The sequence below is a fragment of the Nyctereutes procyonoides genome, unplaced genomic scaffold (genome assembly GCF_905146905.1).
Source record: "Nyctereutes procyonoides isolate TBG_1078 unplaced genomic scaffold, NYPRO_anot_genome, whole genome shotgun sequence".
NCBI classification, from domain to species: domain Eukaryota; kingdom Metazoa; phylum Chordata; class Mammalia; order Carnivora; family Canidae; genus Nyctereutes; species Nyctereutes procyonoides.
This window is the reverse complement of record NW_026575142.1, coordinates 27090073-27106220: the sequence shown is the minus strand read 5'-3', so window position 1 is coordinate 27106220 and position 16148 is coordinate 27090073. Positions and strand designations below refer to the sequence as shown.

At 37.9% G+C, this 16148-nt stretch overlaps 1 protein-coding gene across 2 annotated transcripts in view; it reads right to left on the bottom strand.

Moving 5' to 3' along the window:
* Nucleotides 1-16148, bottom strand: part of CCDC148 (coiled-coil domain containing 148) — a 233757-nt gene that overhangs the window by 39545 nt on the left and 178064 nt on the right. For both annotated transcript variants that reach the window (XM_055307649.1, XM_055307648.1), the window contains one exon: nt 13572-13690. In XM_055307649.1, coding sequence (XP_055163624.1) covers nt 13572-13690 — 119 coding nt within the window. The remainder of the gene's footprint in view (nt 1-13571; nt 13691-16148) is intronic.

Below are 16148 nucleotides of genomic sequence, written 5' to 3'. Positions count from 1 at the left end.
ACTAGCAACATGGACTAATGAAATGAAAGTAGATTGAGCTTGACCATGAGCATGACCGGAAGACACGGATAATTTTTATGAACAGGTGGCTCACCTTCCACACTGACATCACTCCTTCAACCCACACATATGGCCCAAGGGGCATTCTCAATAACTAGCTGACTGGAGAAGAAAAAAAAATGAGCCAGTTTTATAGCCAGGTCTATACATATCCTGGCCCCAGACAGATGTAAACTGCTATGATGAGTAGCTCTGCTCTGAAATCTCCCTGAAAGACGGTAGAGAGAAGAGAAATTTTCCAAGTGGGTATAATTTCAAGAGGACTATCTTAATGTTCACTTTACCTGAGGTAAAGGATTAGGTAACTGCCACACATTAGGTACTTGAATATTTTTTTTAATTTTATTTATTTATTCATGAGAGATACACAGAGAAAGGCAGAGACACAGGCAGAGGGAGAAGCAGGCTCCATGCAGGGAGCCCGACGTGGGACTCGATCCTGGGTCTCCAGGATCACGCCCTGGGCCCAAGGCAGGCGCTCAACCGCTGAGCCACCCAGGCATCCCGGTACTTGAATATTTTTAAGTAAATGAATAAATGATGGATTAATAACAATTTGTAGGTGGTAGTTAATAATTTGGCCAGCTGATTAGGGACATTGAAGGAATATGATTGGAGGATTTATGACAGGAAGAGTCAGAGAGATTATGTGTGTGGGAAAGTTCCCCTAATGGAACTGGTTCAGAGTGTGGGAATAATATATGGGTGATATTAAATAATTAGATGGAAGAAATGATCTGCTATATGTGTGTCAGTCTTCTTCTCCAACAAATTAATACTTGTTCAGTGGGCTTATGGTAAAATTCTCCCACTGGTGGGAACAAAAGTTATACATTGCTCTGTTACATGAATTTACCCTCCTCAAGGTTGATCCGATTTTGTCAAGGGCAAAATACAGCAGGGATTTAGACAGTGTTAACTTGTTACAACGTTATATCACACTCATTCCATCTGGAGAAAAGCAAAAAGAATTTGGATTTTCTTTCCCTGTATACCATGTTTGCACCATTTGTGCACTGTTGTTGCATTCTACAATATGATGCTTCTTCCTAAGGAACTCCCTGTGTAAGATGTAGGGCAATGGGCTGAAGCCCCCATGCTGCTGTCCTTATAAAACAAAGAAATGGCCTATTGAAGACTTAGATATATCATGAGCTGTGAGATAGTATTTTGTGAGGTTGGGTGTTACTTTACAGGAGGCAGTTTTGCTCTGAAGTAGTGGCTAATATATTATCCTGTTTCTCCACACAGCCAGATCATACAAAGTGGGAATGGTGCTTTTCACTATTAACCCTAAAGACCCATTTGCAAAATCTCTTTTTCCCCATCCCTGAGACTCTAGTCTCTGCTGGTTTTTACTTCTAATACTGCCACCGGGAGGATAACAATGGTTACATTGAAATGGGAGCTGATGCAAATATTTGCCTTTGGGGGTTTATCATGCCAGTTAGTAAACAAGTAGAAAAGGAGGTTCTACTTGTGCAACAGTTGACATCAGAGGTGGAACAGTTGACATTTGGAACAGTTGACATCAGAAGGAAATAGGACTGCTGTCATTTAACAACAGAGGCAGGAAGAAGTAGGTGACCTCTAAGGAACTCCTAGGATATCTTCTGGCATTGCATGGTCAATGGTAAAAGTCACCATACATAAGCCGGTGTAGGTCAACCCATTAGGTAAAGAACTTCACCCAGCCAAGATGCTGGCTGAAAGCAAAGAGCAAATGTAATGCATAATAGAAAAGAAAAATTATAAATAAATTTGAATTATGATTTTCACCACATACACACATATACATACATACATACATACATTTATAAATACAGATCTTCCTCGACTTAATAAACATTTTAATAAACCCATCGTAAGTTGAAAATATTGTCATTTGAAAATGTCAATAACACACCTGACCTGCCAAACATTGTAGCTTAGCCTAGCCTACTGTGAGTGTGCTCAAAACACTTCCATTAGACTACAGTTGAGCAAAATTATCTAAAACAAAGCCTATTTATAATAAAGTGTGGAATATCTCATGTAATTTATTAAATACTGTGCTAAAAGTGAAAAAAGGAATGGTTGTATGGGTATAAGTGTACCGATTGTTTACCCTTGCGTGGCTAACTGGAAACTGCAGCTTGCTGCCACTGCCCACTCTCAGGAGAGTGTATCACACTGCATATCAGTAGCCCAGGAAAAGATCCAAATCCAAAATTCATTATATATAATTTATATATATATATATATGTATATATATATATATATATATGTATACTCACACACACTAATTTTCTGTCTGCTTTCTTCACCTCTCTTTTGCTTCCAATTTTACATAAGGCATGTTTACTGGTAGTAATCTAAAATTTAGTCCATAAGTCATGGAATATTGGGATGGATCATAATAGAACCAGAGGACAAAAAAGCAAAAAGACATCATTTAGAGATCTTCAGTTTAGAGCTAGACAAAATGTAATACATGAGACTTCGAGTTGATTCCCTTTAAGATAAGGTAAGCATGTTTTGAGTTGTAAAAGGTAAAATTACTGTGTTAGGTGGAAGGAAATTTATTGGCAGTGTGGTATGAAAAGAAGGGTATGTTGATTTTTGCCAACTCTAACTGTGGACTATAAGAGACATCTTTTTAATCTTTCTTTCCTTTTCTCAGCTTCTGAGTCCTTCTTTTGAAGAAATTTCCCCTGTAAAGCGACGTCCGATACTTGCTTTCCCACCTTGGCAGCTGGCTCATGAGCATGTGATCTGAGTTCAGCCCATCAGCTGCCTCACTTGGAAGCCAGTAATGCAAAGAGGCAGGGCCTGTGGAGACACTGTGAAGGCTACTGGTGGCAGCGGCGTGCCAGGAGTGTGACTAAAAGCAGCACTGCCAACTGGGACATCTGGAGTCCAGAGATGGCAGAGGAGGAGGTGCAAACTGTGGCATCTAATGGGCTGTGGCTGGACTTGCTGGGATGAGTCTGTGCAGGGAGTTGGAGTACAGTCTTGCCTCTTCTTATCTTTCCAGCCTCTGTTTTTCCCAGACATTTTCTAAGCTCAGTTCTGCAAATGATTCTGTAAGCTACCCTAATATGAAATGTTTTTATTGCAAAATCCAAGCAGAAATGATTTCTGTTGTTTGTAAACTAGAACCCTAGTTAATACAAGGAGGCTAGGCTAGATGCTTTCCCAGCTCTAAAACTACATGACTCTATCAAACTCATATTAAAATACATAAAGTAAGAAAATAACCTAGATCATAAACACGTTCCTTTCACTAAGTAGTTACTATTTAATATCATCTGATAGCTGTGTGTGTGTGTGTGTGTGTGTGTGTGTGTGTGTTCCTTACAGGAGTAGTGCCAAGCAAGGAAGGGAAGGGTAAACAAGTGCTTGAAGCTATATTGTATATATCATAGTGGTATTTTGAGGAGGTTACCATTACATTTCTCCCAGCCTGTGGCTTTATACATCCTTCATCTAACCATGCTTGCCAAGTTTCCGCCTGCCTAGCCCTGCAACTTTAGAAAATCTTCCTAGAGTTTATGCCTAATAGGTCAGTGTGTCATTACCTGAAAGTGCTTAGTAAAACCCCCTTGCTAAGGAGTTGGTGATTAAAAACCTTTGTAACCTAAACAGTGGTTGCCTCTACTTCACTCACAAGACCATGTGGAGCATCAGAGAACAAGCATCCCTTTGCTGTAGAAAAGACATAGCAAATCCTTTGCCTCTCCATATTGGTATAAATGTTGAAATGATAGCATCTGTGGTCACTTCATTGACACATACATATGAAGGACAAATAGTGATGGGTACTAAAGGGAACCAATAATGCACATTTGTATAAAAATGTATTATAACAGGTTTCTGAATATTGCCAACCCTCAACCAAACACATACCTGCTGAGATTCCATTCTATGTCCTAAACAAGTAACTGCAACAGACAGATCAATGTGGCATTTGGTAGAAATCCAGTAGCTTTTTTAATGAGCAAAGATTTCTAAAATCAAAAATCAAAGTTGTAAACAATAAATTAAAGCAGCCCAAACTCCTAAACAAATGGTACTCTCTGATTGCTATGGTTTGGAAAGGATCATAGATCTGAAGCTGGACCTGCCTACCTCAGGAGATAAATCATCATCCAAGACCTCTACAATGACCCTTAGCTGAGCCATCTCTCTGCCCAGCTGGTGCTCCGTCTGCCCACTGGCACAAGATTGCTTATTTATATTCACATTAAAATTACTGTACTTTGTTCATAAACTTCTAAGCCTCCCTCTGTCAACTATGCTTGTTCAGCTAAAATGCATTTAAAAACTATTACAATAGTCCTTAACAATACAATATTACAATTAAGTCCAAATAATTTTTATTCATTCTCCAATATATGAAAATACACACACTCACACACATACATGCCATAGTTAGTTATATTATACTGATGAGCATGTTCATTTTTAAAAGGATTTTATTTATTCATGAGAGACACAGAGAGGCAGAGACACAGGCAGAGGGAGAACAGGCTCCCTCAGGGAGTCCGAAGTGGGACTCGATCCTAGGACCCCAGGGTCACAACCTGAGCCAAAGGCAGACACTCAACACTGAGCCACCCAGGTGCCCCTGATGAGCAGGTTCTAAGTATTATTATTTTTAGACAGAATTGCCTCTATGGGTTGGAAAAAGGGTTTTTTGGTTACCAGTGGGGTCTATTTCAGTCTTTTACATTAATGCTAATTTGTGAAACATTTCTAATATCATTTAAAAGACGAAGCAAACAGTCTTAGTAAGAACTATATTTGTTTAATGTCTCACAGTGATCCTTGGTCGACATTATTTGGAACATCCACTTGGAATGGGGATTTGGTTGACAGAGATTTAATGAACAAGAGCATTCTACTAATTTTGGGAAATCTCTTGCTGAGAAGCAAAAACATAACAAATGCTGGTAAAGTTTCTGTTGAAGTCACTCTAATAAACATACTCTTTAAAAATCACAGATTAGACTGTGAACCCACTTTAAATGCCCTTAATGTCTTCCAATACAACATGCTAAATTTTGTATATTGTTAAGAAAAGGCATGGAAAATAGAGAGAAACATCTGGTTTTACTACTTAGAAAATGCAATAATTGTCAATTTCCTGCTGTTGGCAAGCACCCCAAAACACACACTAGATTAACAAAGGCAATTTAGTGTTAGGAAGGCAGCTGGCTCTAGTTTCTTCCTTCCCAAATGGTCATCACCATCTTAAACTTCAAATATGTACCGTGTTGCAACATAGAAAAACTCCCTTCTTTCAGAAACAATAACTACAAACTAGTGTTTGTTATTACACAAAGCATTACTTTCTCCATTAAACACACACCCAGGCACCTGTATGCACATGCACACACATACACACCTGCTTAGAGAGAAACCTGCAAGATTTTTGCTTACAGAGGATTCTTGAATTGATAAAATCCTCCATGAATATAAAGTTTTACCTCCATAACTTCCCTAGACTATTTCAATGAAGGAATAGCATCAGAATTTAAAAATTCAGGGCACATCTACAAAGGATGGGATCTTCTCAAGAACCCAGTAGATGATTTGGGTCCATACTTCAAAAAATAGAAAAAGAAGTCCTGTATACTGGTCCTCAAACTTCACTGCACTTTAGAATCCCCTGAAGATATTAAAAAAAATGGTTGGGACCAAGATCCCATTGCTACAGATTCTGATTTAATTGATTTGGGGCCTGGCCTGGGCATTAGGACTTTCAAATACTCCCCAGGTGATGCTGTTGTAATCAAGAATGCAACCAAGAATGCAAAGTGCTCTAGGATTATATTAGCATTGACCGAAGAAGTTCTTACATCTTTGCCTTCCATTTGTTGGTCATGCTGGCTTCATTCAGGCATCTGGTTATGAAATGCTAGCCAGAGGAGCTACTTAGCCAAGAAAGTCTGTTTTAGAAATCTTTAAATTATCTTTTAGAGCATACAGCTAAAATTTTAAATACGTTAAAGTTATTACAAAGGAGGTAAGTGGGAAAGGCAGGCTTTTTATTAAATTACAAAGAACAAGAGTGAATATAAATAAGTGAAATGTCACAATTACATCCATCCTTGTAAAAATAACAGTTGGCAAATATGGAGGAAGGAGAGTCTACGTTAGCTGCACTTCATAGAGCTGAGCTTCAGAAAAGTTAGAGACTGAACATTTTAACAAGCATTTACAAAATGTCATCATGAGGAGAGAGGGCCCTCTGCATGGAAGAATGATCTAATTTCTGCATATTTACTCTGCAACTTTCAATGATAATGGGAAGCAATGATGCTTTCTGCTCTTCCCTGTGCATATCTGACATAAAGAATGCTCAGTAAAGGGGTACCTGGCTGGCTCAGTCAGAAGAGCATGTGAATCTTGATTTCAGGGATTTGAGTTCCAGCCCCATGTTGGGTGTAGAGATTACTTAAAAATAAAATCTTAGGGGCGCCTGGATAGCTCAGGTGGTTAAGCATCTGACTTGATTTTGGCTCAGGTCATGATCTCAGGGTCGTAAGATCACACCCAGTGTCAGGCTTTGTGCTGTTAGATGTGGACCCCGCTTAAAATTCTCTCTCTCCCTCTGCTCCTCCCCATGCTCATTCACATGCACATGTGTGCTATCTCTCTCTCTCAAATAAACAAATACATCTTTTAAAAAAAATCCAATTCCACCTGTCACTTTTTACATCTTTAAGTGTGGCTACAAGAAAATTTTAAATTGTATGTTTGATTTGCATAATATTTCTATTGGATAGTACTGCCTATACTGCCTATACCCTGGAGAGATAGAAGGATGAGATGAAATTGAACAGGGTAATGAGGACCCTGAACAGTGTCAGAATCTGTAGGTTAACCAGTCATTCCATCATTCCATCGGAGACTGGAGTTGGTATTTTACACGCCCCCCCGCTCCCCCCCACCAAACGAAGAGAGATCATCCAAAATGAGATCATTTTGAAATGAAAGAGCCTGAGATACTTTCATTTTTTTATTTTTAAAGATTTTATTTATTTAATCATGTGAGAGAGATAGACAGAGACACAGGCAGAGGGAGAAGCAGGCTCCATGCAGGGAGCCCGACGTGGGACTCGATCCCGAGTCTCCAGGATCATGCCCTGGGCTGAAGGCGGCGCTAAACCGCTGAGCCACCCGGGCTGCTACTTGAGATACTTTTAATGGAAAGTTTTCATCTTTGTTCACTACTCTGCATGATGGGGTCTCATTAAGAAGTTGAGATCAGTTATTATTCTTCACACTTTTGGGAATGATGTGAGTAAATACTTGACCTCAATACAAAGTAAAGTCTTTTATAGAGTTGATATCATACTTTTATGTAAATTTTGAACCCTGCTTGGTTGATCATCCACATTAATCTCTTACCAACATGAAGAAACATATATTGTCCTAGCAAAACAGATCTGAAAAGTAATACTGAAACGGAATACCATTTGGAAATAAAAAGGAAAAAACAATACTTGCTATAACATGGATGAGCCTCAAAAACATTATGCTAAGGAAAAGAACTCAGATGCATTACATTTATATAAAATGTCCAGAAAAGGCAAATCTATTGAGGCAGAAATAGATTAGTGGTTATTTGGGACTTGGGAGTAGGATCAGGAATTAATGGAAATGGGTGTGAGTGATTTTTCTGGGATGATATAAATGATGTAAAACTAGACTATAGCAATGGTTGTACAACTACACAAATTTACTAAAAATTATTGTACACTGAAAACAAGAGTTTGTAATATATAAGTTCTTCAATAAAGAGGGTTTTTTAAATGTTAAAAGCAGTAAGATTAATAGCTTTCTATAGAGCATTCTAAATTTTTGCACATTATTATGAAAAGATGTGGAAAATAGACAAGTAGAAAAAATTGAAAACTATAAGTAACCTTGCCTTTGGCAAATACCCCAATATCTACCAATTTATTGTTAGGACATCAAAAATGAGATGTAAACTATTTAGAAATTAGATAATGAAATGCTATTTCAAAACTTGTAGAATGCAGCTAAAGAGACAGGGAAAAAAGGAACCTATAGCTAAATATATTTATTAGAAAATAAGAGATTGGGAACATACTAACTAAATCTTTCAACCTAAGAGGATAGAAATAGCTCAATAATATTCAAGACCATGTTTCTTTCTCTGTCTTACCTCAAACTCTACTCCTAATGAAACAAGTCCTCATATTTTACCTAAATACTTGATGGACATTTGTCACCTCTGTGTCCCTTCCTAGTTCATAAACTTTTCCTCACACAGCTACTAAAGAAAATCTAGAATTCGCTTCTTGATCATCAATTTCTACTTATTACAAAATAATTTTGAAGCCTTCACCAGAAAAAATCCTATGAAATCTTTTGAAGAAGCTGAGAGAAGACTTGAACTGGAGAGCTATTCCAGAAGGATGATTCTAGATTAGAGATTAAGTTTGGTATGTATTCTTTAACAAAATTTCAATGCAAACAATCAACAGAATTTTTAAAAATGAAATTTGACATAAGAAAAATATTTTTGAAAAGAATAATGAGTGAACACTTGCTCTGTCAAATAGCAAAACAGATTAATTAAAACAGCACAGTATCGATGTAGAGATATAAATATAGATCAGTCTTTATTTAATCTAATCGAGAGTCCATATGGATACGAAAGTATAATTAGAAGTATAATACATAATAAAGGTGGCATTTCAACTCAGTGAGTTAGGCAACTCTCTCAACATCAATTATTTAATGATTCATCCTATCAATTTAAACCAAAAAATGAAAGTCAGACACTTAGCTCATAGCATTCTTGGAAATAAAGTCCAGATGGCTAAATTTTAGAAGAAATGTGGATAATACTTACTATTTTCAAAGAATTAGGTACATCTATTTGCAGAGATGCTACATATAATTTTAAAGTTTGTGTTTTGCAAACGTGATATTGGACCAGGATTATAAACAGGGAAGGAGTCCACTTTTGCTGCTGCTTGTCAAGCTGACTGCCATGGTTCCGAAAGGGGTCTTTTCCTAATTTGTCTATTCAGGTAGAGAATCTGTGCAGTTTGCCATTAAAACAGAGCACCTTTCCTAATTGGCACAAAAATCTTAAATGCTAGCAGTAATCAAAAAATAGTTAATAATAAATAGGTAAACTTATAGATACATAAATGCTTTTATAAACACACATGGTTGTTATAAATTGAACATGTCCCTCTAAAATTCATATGTTGAAGTCCTAATACCCAATGTGATGGTGTCTGGAGATGAGGCCTTTGGGAAATAAATTTAGATGAGGTCATGAGGGTAGACCCTCATGACTGGATTAGTGTCCTTGGGAGACAAGACATCAGAGAGCTACTGTCTCTCTCTCCACCTACGGACACAAAGCAAGAAAACAGTTGTCTAAAAGCCAGAAAGAATTCTCCCCAGAAAGTCACCATGCTGGCATGTTGATCGTGGACTTTTAGTCTCCAGAATTGTGAGAAAATAAATTTCTGTTGTTTAAGCCACCAGTCTATAGTATTTTGTTATGTCAGCTGGAGTTAATACAATAGTATTATATTATAAAATGTATTGGGGTTTTTGTTTTTGTTTTTAAACTCATTTTTTATATAGGTACATATAGTATGTATGCATATGTATCAGTAGATAAATGATAACAGAAAGGACTTCAAGAGAAGACATTATATGACAGTAGTGATCAACGGGCACTTTAGCTTGAACCTCGTGTTTTATTTTTAATAAAACATGTAATAACGAGACATTTTATCTAAAATGTTAAAATTCTTAAATATTTTGAGAAAAAAATTATTAGGAAGTATCTTATGTTTTAAAATTTCAATTGATAGTAATCACTTATAGTTAATGTGTGCTACATTCAGTACTTCTTTAATCCTTGCAACACTCCTATAAAGTAGACACTAGATTTGCCTTTATTGTACAGATAAAGAAATTTAAGCACAGGGAAGTTGAACAACTTACCCCAAAGTCATATAGTTATAAAGTATGGAGCCAGGATTCTAATGTCGACAACCTGATTAAAGAACCTTCCCTCTTAACTTCTCTGACATGTTCAGAAAGAGAATAGAGCTTAGGAAATCAGGAGGTTAGTGGAAACTTTGGCAAAGACAACTTCAATAAAATAAAATAATTCTTAACTATGGGAAACAGAGGGTTGCTGGAGGGGAACTGGGTGGGAGGATGGGGTAACTGGGTGATGGACATTAAGGAGGGCACATGATGTGATGAGCACTGGGTATTATGTGCAAGCGCCGAATCACTAAACCTTACCTCTGAAACTAGTAATACACTATATATTAAATTTAATTAAAAATATTTTTAAATGAGGGTGAAACACAGATTATAACTGAGAAGGAAGACATAATTAATAAATAAAATGAATCACTATATCTTTTTATGCTGAACCACATGAAACTGCCAATACTTAACCATTTCTGACCTACAGAAATGGAATTTTCTTACAGTTTGACCTAATATATTTGGTAATTTATGGATATTATTTTCAAGAAACTTAGAATTAAAAAATAGAAAAAGAAAATGAACAACAGAAGTTTTTAAACCCTCAAGGCCATGGGTGTGTGTTTTTAACAGATCTAGAAACTGTCTCAAGCTTTTATTCTGATGCAAAAATATGTGCCTCCAGTTAAAAAATTAAATATGAGATTTGTGAACTGTATTTAGTAGTAGAGAAAAAAATACCTAGCCAGATTTCTTAGTGTGAGGGTGGTTATTAAAGAACAGAACTTCTGGTTCTTGCCAGAAGCAAAAGCTACCAGTAGTTTTTACATGTTGAACTCCATCTCCCTAAGTCACAGAATGAGGACAATGCTTTCATCTACAACATTATCCAACATTTTCGGGAAACAATTTTTTGATACATTATATTATCCTGATGTTTTAATGAACTTCTCCACTGATTTCCCACTGGCATGCAAATATTAGGCTCATAACTATCCAAATCTACATTTCACGTGAGTTGAACCTACAGATCATAGACCCCTAAAAGTTGATAGCTCATTTAGCCCTCAGAAACGATCCAGTTCAATTTTACAAAGAACAAGGTAGAACTTCATAGAAGTTAAACAAATGGCTTTGGCCAAGTCATACACTATTCAATGAACATTTAAGACTAAAACCCTGGTCCCCTGATTTTTAGTACTTCGTACTCTTTTTGCTATGTGTGACATGCCTATTTTTTCCTGTTATGTAATGCAGATTAATCTGATTTTCCTTTTCTTCTTTTCAACTGGAGTTCTGAGTCAGCTAATCTTGATAATTATTGGAACAGGAAGCAAAAGACTGAAATGGCTCTGTAATCAAAGAAACTCCCTGGCTCTGAAGGGGAGATTCTATTAGAAGCATGCCTGCTAGATGCTGGGACCTCACATCTGTTCTGTTATACCCACCCCCTTTAATTCCTATGGCTCTCTCTTGTTTTTCCAGCATAGCTTCAGATTACCTAACCAGCCTTTGGCCTCCACCATTGTCTTGTTCTTTAGTGGGATTTTTTTGTCTCTGACCCATGGCATGACCTATTTGCTGGTATCCACCTTATCTTAGTTTGTGCTTGTTTGGCTGGTTTCTCATTGGCTGTTTTACCTCTTAGCCTTGAGCTTTGGCTTTTCTGTATTCTCAGTTTTCTCCATAACAGATTAAACTGAACTCTAAAATTATGAGATATCTCAAAAATGATGTAAATTTCATCCAGAAAATCTTTAGGAATTGTCTGGCATCTACATGGAACTTCAGATTTACTCTGCAAACTTGGGGACTGGAGTTTGAGATAACTGTCCCATGGGTCACAAAGGAAGCTTCCTAGATGTAAGTGAACCTCGTTGTATAAAATGGTTATATTTTCCAATATAAGTCTAAGGGGTAATTTTCATTATTTTTTAAAAAGATTTATTTATGTATTTGAGAGAGAGAGTGGGGAAGGGGCAGAGGGAGAGAGAATATCCAAGCAGATCCCAAAAAGGGACTCAATCTCATGAACCATGAGATCAAGACCTGAGTTGAAACCAAGAGTCAGAAGCCCAACTGACTGAGCCACCCAAGCACCCCTATGAGGTAATTTTTAAATAGACTTTATTTTTAGAGCACTTTTAGGTTCACAGCAAAATTTAGCAGAAACTACAGAGTTCCAGGCAAGTTTTTTTACACTAACAGTAAAGTTACTGTGACCCGCTTTGTGAAACAAAAGAGCTATTCTTAATTTATCTCTTGTTAAAATCTACTCAGAAGCCAGTTATCAATTTATTATCTCATAACTCCAAACCTACTCTTCATTGCCTACTCTATGAAAGTAGAGCTACACCCTGTGACTATTTCTCCCTTTCAGCTGGCACAATGTTATGTCAGAAAGGGGTTCTGGAAAGATGGTGATGGAAGAAGTGGCCTTCTTTCCTGTTTCTGGTGTACTCCTTCTTGCTTCTACCATATGGCTGCCTGCTGCATGTGTGGGGTACACCCAGTGGCACCTGTGCCCATGGAGTTCCAATGACATTCAATGATCAGCTTCCCATCAAATTTCAGAGGCACTCCCATGGTCAGATTCCCACTGAGTTTTGCAGGCCTCCCAGTGGTTGACTTCTAGCTTTGGTCTCCTATACTCAAGCAGGGTGTTTCCTGCTTGCCCAGTGACTATGAACATATGCTGGTTGAGCCCATCTAAGAACTTCACTATGCAGTGAACCCCAACCGTGTCTTCTACAATGAGGTTTGAATCCCAACCATGGAGTGTGGGGGTGGGGTGAGGACCCTTCCACATTTGTTTCTGCTATGGGAACCTTCGTTCAGCCCTGGGATTTTCTTTAAAGTTCTCTTTATCTCTTTATATAACAGAAGTTTTCTATTAGAATTAGTAATTCTTTATCTTAAATTTTCCCTATTCAAATTACTATGTTGTCTCTGTATCCTCACTGACCCTGATTGATACAGTAAACTTGGAAAAGTAATTTTAATTTCTCAGGGTACTCATTCATAAAATGAGGACACTGGGTTAGTTGATCTCAAATGTCCTTTTCAGCTCTAAAATTATACCATTCCAAGAAATCCTCTGTGTTTTTCTATATAGGGTGCATTCTAAGTATACTAGAATGAATTACATACAGGTATAATTGTGTACTGCCTTCCCCAGCCATCCTCACAGTAAATGGGTCTCCCTTCTTAACTGAATAATGGTTTCCTCCTTCTAGGTCAACATATTCAGTCACAGCAGCAGCCAGTATCATTTCATGCACACAGTGGGCAATCAAACACTATGAAATTGTCTCTGAGGGTTTTAACTAGGAAGCTATCTAAGGAACTAAATGGCAAGCTAGAGATTTGTGTATGAATATAAGACTGAAATGCATTATAAGTATCATTTTATCTATTTGTGAATATAAATATTGTAAGAACACATTAAGTATAGAAAAATCCTCCCTCTGCTACTGGTTACCCTACCACCTCCATCACTATGCAATTTAAGATTTTTCTTTTACCTTTCTCGGTCTTTCACTGATTGTTCAGCCATTAATTTCTTTAGTTCTTCCAGGCGCTGAAGATCTCTCATTTCCATTTCTTGCCACTTCTGCTCTTTTTCAGCCCAGTATTTTCTTATCTATTGTATAAATGATACACAGAATTTAAATTAACAACTGATAAGTCAAAATGAGGTGAAAAGTAATGAGAAAATATTCACTGGTTCATATAGCCAATATTGAATTTAAATGGCACTTTATCTTTTTCATTTCTTAGATCTGGCCACAGTATATTGACAACAGAAAAAAAATAAATGAAAACGTGAAGGTACATGTCCTGAGAAACTGCATGGTTTAACAATTTCTGAGGTGGAAACATAACTTATGCTGAGATCTAAAGTTTAAATCTAGGGCTAAAATAATTGACTTTCAGGGAACCACAATAGAAGCATGTTATTGTCTCTAAAGTATATGATCTACCTGTTACTCAAGAATATTTTTATCCCCTTATGGTAATGCAGTCTTTAACAAATATAGCTTTAAACCTATTTTTACTTTAAAAGCATGAGTTTATTTATGCTAATGGACAGCAGGATGTTGAAAGCTTTATGCTTCTGGGGAAGTGGCAGGAGATAGGTGGGAGGAAGGAGGAGAAGAAAAATTAGCAGAGTTGTGATATATAGTAGTTCTGACTTATGTGGTAAAATAAAGGACAAATTTATCCAGCTCAAAAAGGGTGAGAGCATTGTTCTTACTGGCCCTGATTTACTTCTGTTCTCTGGAAATGGAGGCAGACTGAGGAAACTGAAAGTACACATAGGGATTTTCAAGGGGATGAAACCATTATTCAAGGTCCCCTAGTGACGGGGCAGTTGAAGTCAACCACTCTGGCTTGCCATGTTGTGTGTGACTCAAGAGACTGGATCTTGCTGGTAAAGAGCAGAGCACCTCCATGGTGAATGATAGTGAGTAACTGCCAGCAGAAGCTCTGTGTGGGGGACAGGTTAGCTTCACCCACAATGTGACATTGTCTCTTTTAAGAAGTAAATATGAGGGTGTCTGGGTGGCTCAGCCGGTTAAGCATCTGCCTTCAGCTCAGGTCATGATCCCAGGGACCTGTGGTCGAGTCCCGCATTGGGCTCCATGCCCGGTGGGGAGCCTGCTTCTTTCTCTGCCTCTACTTCTCTCTCTCTCTCTCTCTCTCTCTCTCTCTCTCTCTCTCTCTCTCTCTCTTTCTGTCTCTCATGAATAAATAAATAAAAATTTTTTTAAAAAAGTGAATATGAAAAGCTAAGTGCTTTCAGATTTTCCCTAGCAAACATGGTCTCTGACCCCTGGGAGAACTAAAAGAAGCATCCCAAGCAACATGGCCACAGGCGTCACAACTCCAACACCAGCAGCCACAATGGAGACATCCACTCAGTGCGTAGTGAATAGATGAATAGACGCACAGTAATTTCACTCCAGACATCATTGAGATGTGAATTTGGGAAGAATGGAGACGAAGCTAGAAAGGAAGCAGAACCAAAGATGGGAAGTGAAAGAAGAGGGTAGGAGAGACAGACATAGGAAACACTGCCGAGGTATGTTTTGGAGCCCTAACGGATAAATGCCGCAGCGTTCCATCAGTGCCAGATGTGGAAATGTTAACATGGTTATATCTTCTTCCTCAGGGGTTTAAGTGGTCTTTTTTATGCTTTATGCTTTTCAGTGTTACTTTATTGTTTTACAATGAATATGTATTTCTTTTGTAATCAGAGAAAACCTACTTCAAAACTAAATGTTTTTAAAAAGAAGATATTAAAGAGCATTTTCCTCTGGGCTCCAACAGACCAACAATGCTCATTTACACTCGGTGTTGGCATTGGAGGGAAGTCAGTGGTCCTTTTGTCAACATCCTTTGACTACAAGCAGACCAACCCCACGTTGCTGGTGTCTTCAGATTGCAGACATCATTTGGCCCACTATCCTCTGCAGGCTCTAGAAGTAAGTCATACCTGAGGCATTTGTCATCTTAGGATCAATCATTTCCATTCCCAACTCTCTGCCATCTTCAGACATTGCTAGAGTGTGAGCCTCTCTCTCTCCATCTTTCTCTCTTTCTCCCTCTGACTCTTCCTCTCCCCCTCTTCTCTCTCTCCCTTTCTTTCTTACTTCCTCCCCCATCTCTCTCCCTCCCTCCCTCCTTCTCTTATGTGAGCACAATTTATTCTCTCTCAGTGCTTTCTACTGGGCTCTCTGAAACTCCTGTATCATCGCACATTTTGACTGTTTTGACTGCAATTCTCTTGAGTAAAGGATGATTATCTTCTGATTCCCCATGTGCCAGGAGGCTGGGAAATGGTTTGGGCATTTTCCTCCTTGTTCACTGCTGCTTTACACCCCGATGATATTCCTCTCATGTACAATGCTTTCTTCCTTCTGTATTAACTGTATCTGGCTATATCACTTTCTACCTGTCCTTATCACTGGCATGTGTGGACTTCCAGGTCATTCACAGATATTCATCAAGAATTCAGATATGCGGGTCACAGCCACATAGGACTCCTTGTCCAAAACAACTCTTTCCACTTTCCTACGCAACTTCAGCTCTGCCTG